This window comes from Aulonocara sp. 'chitande type north' Nkhata Bay, linkage group LG15, assembly GCF_057382095.1.
Source record: "Aulonocara sp. 'chitande type north' Nkhata Bay isolate Kocher_YH1m ecotype deep benthic linkage group LG15, A_spYH_male_GT1.1, whole genome shotgun sequence".
Taxonomy (NCBI): Eukaryota; Metazoa; Chordata; class Actinopteri; order Cichliformes; family Cichlidae; genus Aulonocara; species Aulonocara sp. 'chitande type north' Nkhata Bay.
The window spans coordinates 11,785,993-11,803,322 of record NC_141358.1 but is presented as its reverse complement, the minus strand read 5'-3'; the positions used below and the strand labels follow the sequence as shown (position 1 = coordinate 11,803,322).

General features: G+C 39.6%; 1 protein-coding gene across 4 annotated transcripts in view; it reads left to right on the top strand.

Moving 5' to 3' along the window:
- Positions 1-17,330, top strand: part of stxbp5a (syntaxin binding protein 5a (tomosyn)) — a 102,543-nt gene that overhangs the window by 59,151 nt on the left and 26,062 nt on the right. For all 4 annotated transcript variants that reach the window (XM_086264170.1, XM_086264169.1, XM_086264168.1 and 1 more), the window contains exons 8-11: positions 1,150-1,233; positions 13,727-13,850; positions 16,354-16,432; positions 17,076-17,230. In XM_086264170.1, coding sequence (XP_086120296.1) covers positions 1,150-1,233; positions 13,727-13,850; positions 16,354-16,432; positions 17,076-17,230 — 442 coding nt within the window. The remainder of the gene's footprint in view (positions 1-1,149; positions 1,234-13,726; positions 13,851-16,353; positions 16,433-17,075; positions 17,231-17,330) is intronic.

Genomic DNA, 17,330 nt, shown 5'->3' with positions numbered 1-17,330 from the left:
TTCTTGTAATTTATTTGAGTAACTTTTAGGAATAGTTCTCCAGGCTTCCTAAAGGACTCCGTTAACATGATCCCACAGTACTTTAACAATGTCCAGGTCCAGACTTTGTTGAGGCCATGACTGATAATGTTCCGTGGTTGATTCCACCTGGATTTAATCTGTCCAGGTATGTTTTTACTACATTGGCAGTGCGTTTGGGATCATTGCCATATTGAAATTTGCCAATCAGACACTTTCCAGATGATATTGCATGGTGGATCAACATCTGAGGGTACTTTTCAGCGTACTGATGATAATTTGCACCAGAGTTTTTAAATTGGTATTGATCTCACCATAAGACCTATTGCCTCTAATTTTCAGGCCAGTTCTTGTGTAAACTGGCACATCTCGGCCCTTTCTTCCTGTTTCCTATCCTTAAGAATGCCTCATTGAAAGCCAATGAGTGAAAAAGCAGTCAGTGCACAATGAAAAACTTTGAAAGAGCTTCAGAAAGCCAGGAAAATTACAGCTTAAGCCCACTTTTAAAAATAATTTACAGGAAGTCTGGCACCTCGGATGCAAAATATGAAGAAACAAGGGGTGAGTCAAGAGAAAGCATTACTTAGTTTTTTAGTGTAGCCCCATTTAGAGTATACTTTAATTTGAATGCAGGTTGTGCTGACCACTTTGACCACTCTTCAGATATGTATCAGCATGCCTTTTAAACAGCGTGTGATAAGTATATAAGGATATAAGTTGACAAGACAGCACCCATGAGGTGCTGGAGGACAACTACTGTATATATTTGTTTTGGTTATTTTAATTGATGAGAGGAATTTGACACAAATGCAGATGATTTTTGATGATTTTTGAGACTGAGTGCGGGAAGTATTTTTCTGTGAATAAGCTCAGATTTTTTTTAAAGCATCATGTTCTTTTTCTACAGCTCTTTTTGTATTATCTGATATCATTTTTTGTGAAGTAGGGTGGGCAGGTTTTTTTTCCTAAGCCGCTGTAGTCTTCTTACACCTGACTTCCTTTCACGCTGTGCTTGAATGTCAAACGTATTACCGTTACTTCTTTTTCTGCCCATCATGGGGTCTTTTCTATCCCCCTGTCTGTCATCTCTCCTACCTATCTCACTGACTGCCTGTCGCTCTTCCTCTCCAGCTTATAATTGGATTTGAGTCTGGGATCGTGGTCCTGTGGGATCTCAAATCAAAGAAGGCAGACTATCGCTACACATATGATGAGGTAGGCAAATATCCCAGATTTCTTTTCTTCTCTAATAGATTTCCAGCATTCATTTGACTTCCATTTTAAGAAAATGTAATACGAGGACTGGAAGTGAAATCACATATTCTGAACTGAATTGCATACATTTTTGTGAATGTGTGTATTGGTCTGTGTGTGTGTGTGTGTCTACCTGAGTTTGAAATACTTTACTACAGCTGTGTTTCCTTTCTCTTGTCTGTGCTTTAAACCACACAATGGAGGACAAAAAGAGTGCTGGCAGGGTGATAAAATAAGAAAGATAAAACTTTCTAGTCTCTGCTTCACCTCAATAAGAAAGGGGGGCTGTCAGGTTTGACTTCATAGTAGGATGAAGCCAGAATTTGCTTAATAAGAGAATAACTTTTAAATAAGCCATCACTAACTAGATTTGTGTTGTCAAGCTAAAGACAAAGTATTTCCTCTTTATCCCTCACACACTGTTCATATTTTATGTCTTCACAGCATGGTCTGGGTCCATTTTGACACAGGCCAAGAATTCTCTCATTATAAGTGTCTAAATCAAGTTTTGATCTACAGGTTTATTTGGAAATTTAGACTTAAAAATGGACAATTAATGGATAATTAAACCTTAATTACTACTGTTTTTTGAGAAAATATCTACTCTTATGCAGTACTATGTCCTGCTTTACATAAATCATGGAAAACACGTGTAACCTCTGTAAATGTTAAACTCTGTTCTCACTGCTGTATCATAAACAAAACACCCAGTCCCTCTTTTGATTTCTGTTTTAATCTCAGATTATTTTGTTACGTTGTGGGAGCTCCTAGATGCAAATGTAATGTACTCACATTCACGTAGAGCTTTTATAGTTTTACTAACCACCTGAGATATGCATCCATGCAGCACTTTAGTCCATATACTTCAAGTAGAGCTGGGCGATAGAACGATAACGATATGTATCGCGATATAACTTTTACTCGATAGAGAAATTAAGCTATCGCGATAGACCTCGCCGCTCTTGTCCTCAAAAAAAAAAAAAAGTCAGCCAATCCAAATTAAGTAGCGCAGAGCCAAACCAATCACAGCCGCAGCGTCACGTCGCGTGACTTGTTACGTACAGCACAAGTGCCAAGCCGCACGTGTGTTTGTTTGGGAAGCAGCCAGCGGGTAATGGAGCCGGCGCGTAATGGAGGAAATGAGTGTGCCGACTAGAAAAATCAACCGAGCGTGACCGAAGAGAAAACAGATGATGGTTCCAATGCCGGAGAGATTGTCAAACGGAAGAGCCATAGAAGTTCCGTAGTGTGAAGGTATTTCGGCTATTTCAAGTCTGACAAAAAACAGAGTAGCGTGCACTGTAAATTGTGCCGAAAGCAAGTCTGGAAATGCAATAAACTGGTGCATGCGTCACACTGTGCGCCACATTATTGTTTCGGTGAAATGAATTTCTACAATACTGTTACTGTTAATTCTACTCTCTGCAGTGTTTAAATGCTTACATATACACACAGTTACTGTCCGTCCACACATACGACTCGGTTCTGCTTCTATGCCCCAGCTTTGTTTACTTTTTCCCCACCGAGGCTTCTAGACTTCTGATTGGCCAACATTTCGGTACGGTTAGGAATCTAGCGCCACCTGCTGCTTTGGCATGTTCATAGCAGCGTTTTCCTTCATTTCTGCCTTTATGTGTGGACGGGATTATTTTTTAAAACGGAAACGGAAAATCTCCGTTTTCAAAAATACCCGTGCACGTGTGGACGTAGCCTCAGTCTCTGACTGGAAGCGCTAATTCGTCATTCGGCTTTTGTCAGACTAAAGTAACTGTTAAAACTGTTTGAAAAGCTCAGCTATACAACAAGGAGAGATTGAGAATTTCCTTTTAGTTCTCAGTTTGATATTGACAAAAGTTAGTCAGTTTTGTCTGTTCTTCTGTAAAACAAACTAAGATTTATTTTTAGAATTAATATTTTGTTTCTAAGTGGAATTGACAATTTAGTCTGTTTTGTTTGTTCTATTTTGAAACTTAAACGCTTTAGCGGCTGCCTTTTGTGTAGTTTGCAATATTTGCCTTTATTTATCTGAAAAAGTCTCATGTTCCTTAAGTACATCTACCCTGTTGAACTTATTATGGGAAATAAATATTTAAATAAAAACAAGCTGCTGATTATTTCACATTTTACTTGTGAGCAACGGCACATTTAAATCTTACAAATATAGTTATTTGGCTTATATCGTGATAGATATCGTTATCGCCTGAAATGAAAAAAACATATCGTGATATGAAAAAATCTCATATCGCCCAGCTCTAACTTCAAACTGAACCTTCTTGCTGTGAGGTGAGAGTGATAACCACTGCATCACTCTGTTATAGATCTCAAGTGTCCAGGAACCATCGCTCAAGAAATTCTCTAACCTCTGCCTGACCCCTTATGTACACCGTATTCTGTTCTGTTTCGCTGTTTCAAGGTTTGCCCATTATCCTTCAAAGACCAGCAGGTGCCCGTCTCAGCAGGAGCTCAGGCTAACACAGACAGTTCTTGTTACAGTGTCAAAATCCCCCTTAGATTCTGTCACCACTGTCCCGTAAGAAAATACAATTTCAAGATTTCCTAAAACCACCATTTCCCTTGGTATTACTCACACTGGTGGCTCTAAAATCCATTTAAAATAGATACAGGTTCAGTTTGACCCAGAACAGCCTAAATGTACAAGGTAACAGTACAAAATGTTAAAATATTTTCACTTTTCATTTGTATTCTGGGTCAATTTAGGATATTTTTTGCTGCTGTCAAATATCAAAACGGGCCAAATTTCACCCAAACAGTATGAGAGGGTGTAAAATTACAAATGAAGTGCTGGCACGGGCTGATATTTAGGAATTTTAAGTATGTAAAACTTTAGTAGTTTCTAAAAGCTTTAAAAGCATTTCTGGGTAGCACTGCAGAAGATGTGTTGTGTCATTTACAAAGAAGAAGACTTTGTTAAATACATATTTTACCACGGTTATGATTCACACAGTAGAGTGCCATGTGCTCATGTCCGATTGTAAAGCAGCACAGTGGTTTTCTTGTATAAAAACAGATACACTTTTTTTTAAATAATGGATTATTTGGCTTTATAAGGTAACAGTGTATTTCTGTAAATAACAGAAAACATGACAGTTAAATAGAGATGGTGTCAGAGCTGCTTCGACTCTCTCTGGACCTAGCATTTATCTGACTGAGATTGGGTCTTGCAAGTTAAACAGCATTGTAATGAAATCTTGTTTTAAACTAAGATTTAGACTCATGTTCACTGCTTTCATCTTATAAGCAGTACATGACTAATAACGCTGATATTAGCCATGCACTGTATCACTTACTCTGCTTTCTAAACTCTATTAATTTATTGATTTGCAATTAAAAAACCCCCACAAATTCTACTAATGTATGAGTTAAATTTGACTAATTTAATGCTATTAGTCGGTAAAAGAAATATCTGCCTTTTTACATCAAACCTAGCTGTTCCCCTTCAATCTGATTATAGTCTGAACTCCTACAGTCCATGATTTAGACTTCCTGGTAGGAGCGAAACATCTCTATGAATAGGACCTCTCATTCATAACTTTGTTACTGAGGCTTAAGCCAGCTGAATGGCTGTAAGAACACACATAGACACACATGCTGACTCAGCATGTACACGGCCATGCAGCTGTGTCTGCGGCCTTACAAAGGGCTAGTCTGTTTAAGATAATGAGATTATCGTATCACTCACGTAGATGCTCACCTTGTTGGCAGTCTGTAAGATACAAATACAAAAAAAAAAGAGGTGGAGATTTTGTATGTTCAGTATGTATGAAGCTCTCCTTCTTACTCTGTCTGCCTCTCTGCCTTTGCTCTCCCTACATCCTTTTCTCAGATAAGCTAATATCCTCCCACTGCTCCTGGGCATTACAGATCCTAGTATTGAATCTCCCAGAGGAGCTCATCTCCTCTCTCCAAACCCTCGCAGATACACCTCCCCAGGGACTGGGGGGGTTAGATTGGGTGGGAACTGAGGGACAGGGTATTGAGCTAGAGGTTGGGCGGGGTGTTATGTCTTGCTTCAATGTAATTTTTCACTGGCTGACTTAAAAAAAGGGCCTGCAACATGCAACTGTTCTTTCATCTCATTTGATATGTGGTGAAGTTACTCCCCTGGCTACTAAATCTAAATGTTTTCCAGGGTCAGGTATCTTTAAAATGGACTTCACTGCAGTTAATTTCTTTTTATTTTCTGTCTATATTTTAAAGCATATTTCTTATAATATGCTTTAAAATGCCACCCACTGTAACCTTAATAATAAGCATAAATAGAATTAGCATCCATTTGTTAACCTCAATATAAATGAAACTATTAACATTAATTGTAAGCCACTGATAATGCATGGATTTGCAGGCGATGTTATATTCGCTGGCTGTGATTTACTGGCATCATGACTCTATGCAAACTCCACATAGCTTCTTCAAACAATACTGTGAAGTAACTCTTTTCCAGCTCTCACATCCTCTCCAAGCTATAGTCTTCCTGCCGCGCGTGCTTTTTTTTCCTCCAGCGTGCTTTCATTCAAACCCTATTTGCCTAGAAGCTTCCTGCCAAGTATCAAAGTTGTCGACTGAAATGAACAAGGAAGCTTTTCGTCTTCTCCTTTTCAACAGCAGAGTAAGCCAGCAGACCGCGCGGTGATGGATTCAGACTTTAGAAAATGCACAGACATCTTAAAGCGTATTTTACTCTTGATGGAAATTTGCGAATGTTTAAACAGCTGAAAGGCAGTCTGTGGTCTTTGATTTCAAAAGATCGAGATAATGAGCAATGCCACTTCCTGTTTTCCTGCCACATTTTTTAACATGTCTTGCAAGCGTTTTTGTATAATTTGTGCAAGTAGAGGAAATGAAATTCTTTCTGTTAAAAAAAAATATATGAAGGCAGCATTTGGAAATTACAGATGCTGACAAACTGAAGAACAGTTAGCAAATTAGCAAACTTATCCTGTACCGCAAAGAAAAAACTTTGACACTTTCCAGCAGAGTTCAGGCAAACAAAGGCAATAAAACTTGTTTTTACAAGCTCCTAAAGAGCTGAGAGAGCACGCCTTCAACTCTATGTCTTTCAGTGGATTGTCTATTATTAGCTGTGGATCAGCAGTATGGGTTTCCAGTGAGTGCTAGCCAGAGAGCATCTGTCACTGTGACCCTGCCTCGCTCTTCTCCATCTGACTCAAAACCTGATGAATGGTTAATATTGCAGCCAAATCTGAGTTAGTTCTTCCCTCCGCCCTCTGTGTTTGTGTCCTGGTGGCGCACACTGAATGCATGGATGGAATTTGTAATCCTTTTTTCCCCTTCAGTAAGCCTATTGTTTAATTGCACTAATTTAGACAGCCTTTCTGCACGCATACATGTGCATTTACAGTAAAAAAAATTAGTAGTATTTTGGTGTATAGATGCCATACAGTGTTATATAGTAGGGAGCACAGCACCTGCTATTATTCACAAGAATTTAGCGTAGAATTCAAGTAAACATCTTTAGTATCCCTGGAAAAAAAACATTACTTTTGCAGCTTGCAGTTTATTTTTATTGATTTCAACTTCGGAGTGCATCTGGCAGTCAGTCTCTATAGCTGCAAAGGCACGACCTGTTCAGGCTTTTGTCACAGATGTCCAGCCAAAGCTGCACAGATAAGGCACTCTATTTTCCCTATTACCCTTCCTTTTGTTCTCCCCATTCCTCTTTTCCTTTCTATTTCTTTTCACAAATGGACAAATAAGAAATTGGTTACTTTGACTGCGACTACGATAACCAGGACGCGCAAACACAAAGCGCACCCAAACTTAGCACCTACGCCACGATCTGAAGAAAAGTCCACAAACACAAGAGAAAAACTTGGGGGACAAAATATTTGCAGGGATTTGTGCAGGAGCAGGTCATAATTCTCGCAGCTACTAATAAAGGGCAACAATAACAATAAAATTGGAAAACATATTCCCCTCAACCACGAAGCATTAATTATTTGAATTTAAATAAAACATAACAATAACCTGCTCCAGTTGTGGACAAATTTGCATTGTTAACATATTTTATTCCAGCATTCATTTTGTAAACAGCCTGCCAGTATTTTTAATACTGTTGAATCAGACCGGCACTGTTCTAACCGGATGGGTGAGATTCTCGACAAGAAAAAAAAAATCCACCTGGCAGATAAGACTTCCACACATTTCCTGCAGCATTCTCTGTGATGGGCAGCTCCGCTATCTTAATTTAATGCGTCCTCTCGCAGTGAATCCCTCCCATCTGCTTATCCCTTAAGATTAAAAACAAATGCTACAAAATGATCTGCAAACTATCTGACACAAGTGTGGCTTCATTAGGAAGTGTTTTCTTTCCCCCTAAGACCTGTTGAGATTTCAGACAGACAACTTAACTGTACAGAGCTCATGGGTGATTTGGCAAGGCTTGCATAATACCCATTAGTGGTGAGAGTATCACTCTTTACATGATGGTCAGTCTCTTAGGGAGTCCATCCATCAGGATAAAGTGGATGCAAATGCATAAGTGTAATGTCGTAACAAGACTTCCCATGCATTTGGTTTGCTGGTGAATTTGGTTTTCTAATGCTTATTCCCACCCTGAAGTTGTTTTAGAGATGTTTACGAGCTGCTGTTTATAACACGTGAGTCACATAATCATCCCAGCTGTGAGGTTTCAGGGTGGTATCCCAACCATTTGGATGAGTCTTTCTCTCTGTAGAATAGTCATCAATTGCTCAGACTATTAAAAAAACCCACATAAGAACATGTAACATATCTCACTGATTTGGTCATTTTTACTCATTTAAAACAAAAAAACCACAACACCCTGTTTACAAGTAAACCGCACAGCCATGCCAACAGCTCTGTGAGGCTCCACTTGGAGTTTATTTTCAACATTAGCATGTTATCAACTGGCCACCACTCACCTTAGGTACACCTTGCAAATATTGGGTTGGTCCCCCTTTCGCCTTCAGAACTGCCTTAACTGTTTGTGCACTGTTGTCATAAAGAAAAGGACATGCCAGCAACAAAATTCAGGCAGGCTGTGGCAGTTAAGCCATTACACCCCAACCAGCAGCCTGACCCTTTGATACAAAGCAGGATGGATCCACGCTTTCATGTTGGATACTGACTGTTTACTCTTTTTAGAATTCTTTAAAAACTTATAAAAGATCTCAAGAAGATCCAGTTTGAGTTTTGCAGAATAAGAAATTCGACCTGTTGATTCTCTGAACAGAAAAAAAGCTTTTCGTTCAGACGGGTATTTACACACTGCCACCTTGCCATCATACTCGGAGTGTCTGATTATGCTGGTTATGTAGAGATTGACAGTATATTGTGCTTCCAAAGTTGTTTATTCAGTCAGAAACAGTGATGGTGAATCATCTTCATAATACAGAGACAAATCTAAATGTGTAAATAAGAGGCTCACTGGGGCTTGTTTCTTTCAAGACTTATGTAACGAGCATCTTGCAACACAAAAGCAGAAAATGTGGATTTAAAATAACTGAATAAAAATGGATTGCTCATTGCAAATCACTGCTGATGTTTTGCCCCCAAATGCCTTGTTTGTTCAGATTAAGCTGGTTGTGTTGCTTGACTCGCATTACTTTTGCTGTGTGTATGTGACTGCTTGTGTGTGTGTATGTGTTTTTATGTGTACAAAAACAGGTACAGCAGTATGTTGAGTACTCTGTGTAAAGTCTTGCTCTAAGGTAGGGCTGTTCGATATAACGATATATATCGGATGACGACATAAAAACGTCTATTGTTTCATTTTATGCTATCGTTTGTTTCGTGGTGTCGCAAAATGAACTATTTACAGCAATATTTTTTCATTGTTTTGATGGTCACTGTAGTGGCTATATTAATTTCCTAAAGTTCTCTCTTTCTCTTATATTTAATATAACCACACTATGGACGGACAAGCGCCTGTTTTTACGTGTTGTGGTTAGCAACAACGACGGTAACAACACCATCACGTGTCCGCTTGTTTATGTTCCACATAAACCTTTCACAATAAAGCTCAAGATCCTGTTGAGACTTTTCAAAATAAACTGAACCACGTGAAAGAGCAGCTTATTTACGGATGAGAAGTAAAAAAGAGCCGCCAGGTGCTAAAAAAATAAATCTTAGACTCAAATGTTAGAACAGGGGCCTGTTCTTCGTACCGCGCTAAGTGAGTTAGCTGGATGAGATTGTTGACGATTTCGCGTGATCCTGGATCGTTCGGTTCCCCGAAGCCCATCCGGGACTTGCTGTCATAGCAACAGAGCCGTAAGCGTAAACCTGCTGGGGAGCAGGTTTACTTTATGTAAACAGGATTAGATCGCGGCCACGCAGGTATGCCCGCGTCATTCATACGAAAGCAACAGCGATATTCCACCACTGTTTCACCATAAATAAATAACATCAATGTAACTAAAGACAATGCAGCACCTGATCCATTTATTGATTTCACACAGGTCATTTCCTAAAAAAGGGAAATGTACTATTAACATTCTATTACATGTATGTGATTATTACAGATTTAATTCATATTTCAGAGTAGTAATTGTAAATTACTTCGTGTAATCAAGATGAGAGACCACGGCTATAAAAGCGAAGGTGGATTTGGGAAGTCTGTCGCAGCCATGTCCTGTCCGTATACGCGAGCCACCCATTGCGGAAGGTGCAAGATTGATAAGGAGAGTCCTCAGAATTCAGCGTATATTGTGGGACAGACAGGATCCTTTAGCTCAGCGCGACAGTGTGCTCATTGAGAGATATCGATATTCCCGTGAGGGTATTATTCACTTAACCAACTTGTTGACGAGGGGGTGCAGGACCACCACCTGTCTTTTGTTGCTCTGCCCTTTTCTTGGTTGCTGTTATAAACAAACAGATTATTCCAGGGTCTCTTTCCAAGAGACTAAAAGCAATATAAGTGATAAATATTACCATTCTGTAGAATATTCTTATATTTCACTTTTACCTGTTCCCATGTTCTAGTGGGTCCTGTCGTGGCTCTAATGTGAAAGAGGATAAAATATAACATATTATAATATAATGTAATATAATATTGGATAATATAGTGTAATATAATAAATCTACCCTACCGCCTACTGGTGTTGGCCAGAGGGGCCGATGGCGCGATATGGCAGCCTGGCTTCTGTCAGTCTGCCCCAGGGCAGCTGTGGCTACAACTGTAGCTGCCTCCACCAGTGTGTGAATGTGAGAGTGACTGAATAGTGGCATTGTAAAGCGCTTTGGGTGCCTTGAAAAGCGCTATATCAATTCACTCCATTATTATTGTTATTATTAAATTACTTACGAGTTTAATTTGTCAGCAACTTTCTGCCAGCCCTCGCTCCTTGCTTTTGCAGCCTTTGCAGTGTTCCCTTGCGTTCTGATTAAACTCTGAAACTCCTGAAATCCCTCACTCAAGAGTTCTTGCTCTGCTGCCGAAAAATACCGAGCCGAGCGCGCTCCGTCGACATTTTCGCCGACCAATCAGAGGGTTGCCGATCAATGTTTCTACTATCGATGCGTAGCCCCTTTTACAACACCCAGTGATGTCACATTACTGCGTCCAGCTGTACTAATCGTCAACAGCAGGTGTGTTCGGGGAACCGGATTAGCGCGCTCACGGTTAGCGCGATGGTTTGGTCTTGGATGTTTCATTTGATCTTGGATGTAGTAAGCGACGTACGAAGCACAGGGCCCAGGCTTTTCCCCGCAGCACGCCGTGTAATAAATACTCACAAAGAAAACTGCGGCCTTTACAACTTATGTCTAAAAATGTATCGTTTCATGCATCTGTTAAAACACTCGACTCCAGCTACATGACGCGCAGCTGGAAACACTTCCCGCAAGTCGAGCTGCCCGAGATTCACAGAATTTACAGAAAATGTTACATTTTTGTGATTTATATCGTTATCAGGATGATAGAATTCTTATATTGGGATATGAGATTTTGTTCATATCGCACAGCCCTACTCTAAGGTAAAGTGTCATTTAGGGTTAGCCAATGATATTTCAGGGCTGTTTCGGGTCATACTGTGACACAAAACTAATGTGTTTGTTTTCTCCTGTTTTCTATGCTTGTTAGCGTCTTTGTCGCGAGTGTGTATTTGTGTGTCTGTGTGAGGTCTTGTGTAACTGTGATGAATGTAGACAGGATCCTCTCAGCCCCCAAAGACCAATCTGTGAAAAACTGACCTGATGTGATAAATCATGAAATTAGCCTTTTTAATTGGTATTGTTTGATTTGATGAGTGCCATGTGTTTCAATTATCCTGCTCATTTCCAATTAAGCACAGGGCATTGTTGCCTCTTGGGACTGGCGTGATGAACAATGCACTGATAGATTTCTAGAAGTCTGTTAGTGTCAGGGTAACACAGAATGGGTGAATTTTCCAGGGAGGAATATTCAAAAGTGGACTGGACTGCATTGAGGGAAAATCATAGACAGTTTATACCAGTATCCATTATTAGATATCATCTATCCATAAGTATACTTTTAGTGTTGACAACAGAATTTAGATCCCCAGGAGAACAGTCTGCACTTATAACTGAAAGTAAAACTTGGAACATTGATTTCATTTCCACAGTGTGGGATGCTAAACATTTGACAAAATTAGAGATGTGTTCGCACTGTATTCGAGACACCTGCAAATAACTACATCCACACCACCTGCCACTATACACCAGTGAATCACTGGTGTATAGTGAAAAAAAAGTGCTGTCAAACTGTCTCTCCTTCTGGGCTGCTGCATCCAACCATCCCCACCATGTTCTCCACACCGCCGCCCCAGTTTAAAGAGACACAGAAGCCGTTAGTCATCATGTCTATTTATTTCTAACAATCCTCAGGAAGACGAAATCTCCATGAGAAAACCTCAGAACCAAGAGCACATTGGGGGGGGGGGGGTTATTTTACGCTTTATAGCAGACTGATCTCAGTCTCTGATTGGTCTTTAGTTTGTTAAAACCAAGCAGTGTGATCATAAAGGTGATTCAGTCTTTATGATTTCATAAAACGTGCCAGGAGAGTCTGTGCAGCACACCACACACTTAACTAGGAAGCAAAAGTATGATACTGTTCACTTTGGAGCACACAAAACAGGTACACCGCTCAGAGCGTGCCATAAGAGCGCTGACTGATGCTATTCCCTTTCATGCAGCTTTTTTCTTAAAACTCAGCAGATTTGGTGAGCCTGACATATAGCACTGCTTATGATTAATGACACACTCAAGGCAAAATTGATATACACCTAAATAAATGGCAGCTGCAATTGGAAGAGATTGACTTAACCTGACCATGCACTCACATCAGCTCTGACAGAGAGGCAGTCATTCATTTCAGATGAGCAATGTGAGACAAGCAGCAGCGCCGAGGACACAAGGCGAGTGGGACCAGTGACAACGAGGGGATTTTCAGACAAAATGCCCTAAATATTAAAGGGCTGATGTGGATGGCTGTCGGCTTCACACATCGTGCAGCCAACATATGGTTTGATGTCAAAATGTTTGCTGGTTTTAATTATCAGCATTGAATACGACGACAAAAGGGCAAGCTTGGCCTTTGCAGATACACTTTGGTTTTGATGTGTTTGTGTTTTGTTGCTAGTACATAAATCATCCCAAGCCAGGCTTACAACAGCAGCAGGACTGTTCAGATGATGGGAAAGATGAGAGGACAGAGAGGGCACCAGCTCTCTCAATCTTGTCTGTCTTTCCCCATTATTCTCTTTATCTGTTAGCTTGTCTGTGAATCACAGATCTGTATCTCCATTTGGTCTTTATTTTCTTCACTTGTGCCCTCTTCTCGGTTTTGAAGCCCTAACTAAAGGTCACCTCTTAAACTTCCTCTTTTGCAACCTTTTCTGTAACTGTTGTAGTTGATATTAAGCTTGTGATTAACTGTATTTCCTTTTAGTAGTTTTTTTAACCTTTTAAAAAGCTTCTATTGTTCCTCTAGCTCTCAATGATGGACTAGAGTCAAAGCGAAATACTTTTTTTCTTATTTCCACAGTAATTCATGCTAAACCATATGGTCTTGATTGAAGTATTAGCGGTTTTCAATTATATTGAATATTATGGACACATTTGTCAGAGTAATGCTGTATCTTTATGAAATATGACTCCTAAGTTAATAATATTGCTAATGGAACCATCTAGCTGGGGTTTCTTTTTTCTTTATTTCACATTCAACAAATGGTTCCTATGAAAGCTTTTAATATATGCATTTGTGCCACAGGAAATTTTCTAAAGCCAGGGAGCTCTTTTATCTCACTTCAACCATCTGCGCAAGTGTGCAAAGTCGCGGCCATTTAAGCCACGTATGAAAGTCATGTACCATATGGCTGTGGTAATGCAACAAACTTGTAGTGTGCAAGTTGCATGCTGGCACATAAGGTTTCATTCGAATAAACCACTGCCCCCAACCCCTGCCTTCCTGCCTGTCATTTCTTAGGCTATCCACTCAGTTGCCTGGCATCACGAGGGCAAGCAGTTCATCTGCAGTCACTCAGATGGAACTCTGACCATATGGAACGTCAGAGGCCAGGGCAAGCCCATACAGACAATCACACCACACGGTAAGGAAGTAAAAAAACACACACACACACACTTTATACATACAATGTCACAGTAATTTTTTGGCTTGTAATGATTTCCTTGAACTGGTCTTTTTCAAGGGTTCCTACATTTTTAATGACTAGAACTGGGTGAAGAAGTTTGACTTTATTTTGTCTTTCCTTTAATCCAGACAGGGTCAAAGGTATACGTGCTGCCTCAAATATTTACATACACCATGCACTCACTGATAGGTTAAATGTCCCTTAGCTAGTTTCTAGATGCCTTTGGTAGGTATTAAAAAGCTTTTGGCATAATTCTTGCTGGATATTTCACCGCTCATTGATACAATTCATTTGAATTGGCTGGTTTCCTGGGGAATTTGGAGTTTTTCTTCATTATTTCATCCACTTTGTGCAATATACCAGTACCACTGGTAGCGAAACAGCTGCAGAGCTCAATGCTACCACCTTGTCAGTTGGTACAATGTTAGCTTTATAAGCTTTACCTTTACTCTTCTAAACACACCTTTGTCATTATGACCAAATAGCTCAATCTTTGTCACATATGACCATAAAACTTTACCTCACAAGGCATTTGGGTTATCTCTGTGGGCAGCCGAAACCTTCAGTCAAGCTTAAAGGTGTCAGTGGAGTAGGGGCTTCTTTTTTGGTTGGCACCCTCTCAGTCCATGGTGATGTAAAATTCATTTCACTATGGGCAGTTATATTGATGTTCCACCTGTTTGTAGTTCATGGCAGGCTTGAGCCTTGGTGGTTCCTGTGTTGTCCTAATAAGTTTTCTCTGATCTGAGGATGACAGTTTGGGTCTACTTCCAGACCGTGGCAAATGATATATCACGTTAAATTGATGTAAACTAGATAACTGTTTGAAGTGATCTTGGTGTCTTAAGTTACTTAGAAATAGCTCAAAACGACCACCATTTAGGACTTTCTCATTGTTCTGAGATCAAAACAATTATTTTTATACATCGAAAGAGAAACTGCCAGTTGTTGTCAATCACAATCACTAATAAGAAGTTAATAGCCCTTACACTTCATAAGTCATTAATCAACTATAGTTGAACTCTAACTGATTTTTCCTCTCAAGATTCAACATTTCTATAATCTTTGACGCACATCGTTTCTGTATAACAATCACCATTATTGAAATTTGACATGCAGTGCATATGGAGTTAATTTATATTGTCTCACAAGCTAGTTGACTGAGGACAGTGAAGAAACTTTCGGTGAAGGGATCAAGACCTCCATGGAGAGTGTTGAGATAAATCTAAAGGGTGTGAGATGTTTATTAGGCTGGAGAATTAAAATATGGGTGGATGGGTTGCAGGTAGACTTTGCTTTAGAGGATCTAAACAAAAAAGTTGGGTGCCACCTGTTCGAATATAGCTTTGGAACAAACATCCATATAGAGTGTGATTGTAACTTTATTTTTTAATTGTTACATAAAAACACTGATTGCCCATGGTCTGATGACTTGACGGTCTTGTAGTGTTGATTATGTTGTTCCCTCTGTAGCCACTCTCGCTGTAGCCATCTCTCAAGTGTCTACCTACACATGGCTCAATCATTGTTTCCTCATTTCAGGCAGAGGATTATTGTCGGTTCAATTATTTCCTGCCTCTGTTTTCCTTACTTTGTGTGTGCATGTGCGTCCTCTGTTTACTTCCTGCAGAAAGCAAGTCTGCTCTTTTGAAGATGCATTTAAGCCATACTCTTCTGTCCCCCAACACACTGACTCACCCCACTTAGTTCACACAGATGAAGCACCTGGAAGAAAAATAGGCGACGGCAACTGGGCAGAGAAAGCAAGAGAGTCAGAAAAAGGGAACAAGAAAAGAAATTAAATCAAAAATTACAACAACTTTGAATCAGTTTTTCAAGCTGATTTTATGTGTCGGGGGTTGCAGAAAAGATTTCACCGCATGGGCTTTTTAATTAGTTGTTTCTCCCACTGCTGCATGCATAATTAGTTTGGTATTTAATGGGCAATTATGCAAATTCCTTTGACATGTTTAAGTAAGGCTTATAAGTCCTCTTTTAATTGTCTTTTTAGATATCCATTATTAAATGGTAGTTATTAAAAAGTGTTCTTTATTATACAGACCTGCCTTGCATAACCTGCATTTGGGGTCACTTTCGCTCTTCAGTAAGACTTTTCATATAAATTCAACTGCTCACTGTACTTTGTGATACAGAAATGCGCACACATAGGCATGCATGTGATGGATGTGTAATTTTATTCCACACTGACACCCCTTGAGGTTTGAAAAGATGGATTCTGTAAATCATCCAGGATCTTTACACCTTTCTTTGCATGTCCCCGTCCTTGAATTTGTCTTTCTTCTCTCTGATGAATAGGTTTCTGTTATTTTGCTGCATACTCTTCAGCACAGCATTTTACAATGCTGCTTCTGGGGGGAAAAAAACCCCAAGATGACAGAAGAGACTGGGTGAAGAAGGAGTGAACTGCAAACCAAAGTAACTTCTGTTTGTTCTATTTTAGGAAAACAGCCCAAGGACGGGAAGAAGCCAGAGTCTTGTAAGCCCATTCTTAAAGTGGAGTACAAAACAACTAGAATTGGGTATGGTCCCTCAGTCTCACACGCGTACACATATACTGTTATACACTTGTGCCCATGCACGTTCACTTGAGCATATTTATAGACATGCATGTGTTTAATGCAGGCAGAGCCATGACAAAAGTCCCCACAAAGCAGCTCAAGTTGCATTTTACTTACATACAGATACTCCTCATGTTTGTAACTTAAGCCAATCATTTAAAACTATATATTTTGTAGTATCAGCTTTTCTTAATCAGCTATTTTGTTATATAAAGCATAAACTCAGAGTTGTGGATACTAAAGACAAGACAAGACAAGCCCAGTCCTCTTTAAATCAAAGTCTTTTGTTTTAACTCCAACCCTGATGTTATTTTGTATGCATGATGACATCTTACTTACAGTATACCATGGTATACATACATTAATATCCATGCAACAGTTCCTGAAAAATTAAGCTCACTGTACTGATTTTTTTCATTTGTAGTCAGATTGACTCATGCTTTAAGTTGTGCCAAGGCTCTTAATGCCACAACAATTTCCTGCTGGCTAAATAAAATATTAAGAGTGTGAACGCACATTATTAAATAAAGCCCCACCATATAAAATGCCTAATATTTTAAAAACCCATTTAAGTAAATAATTGCATGAATGCAACTCATTCCAGAGACCCCTTCATAATCTTTTCTGGTGGTCTGTCCTACGACACGGTGGGCCGGAGGCCTTGTCTAACAGTGATGCATGGGAAGAGTACTGCTGTGCTGGAGATGGACTATCCTATAGTAGACTTCCTCACGCTATGTGAGACACCATATCCTAATGGTAAGTGTGCATATTTTGGTCTGAATGAGAACGTCTGAGAATTGTGGACATTGTTAATTTACTCTTCTTTTGCACTAACACCTGCGGAAATATGCACACA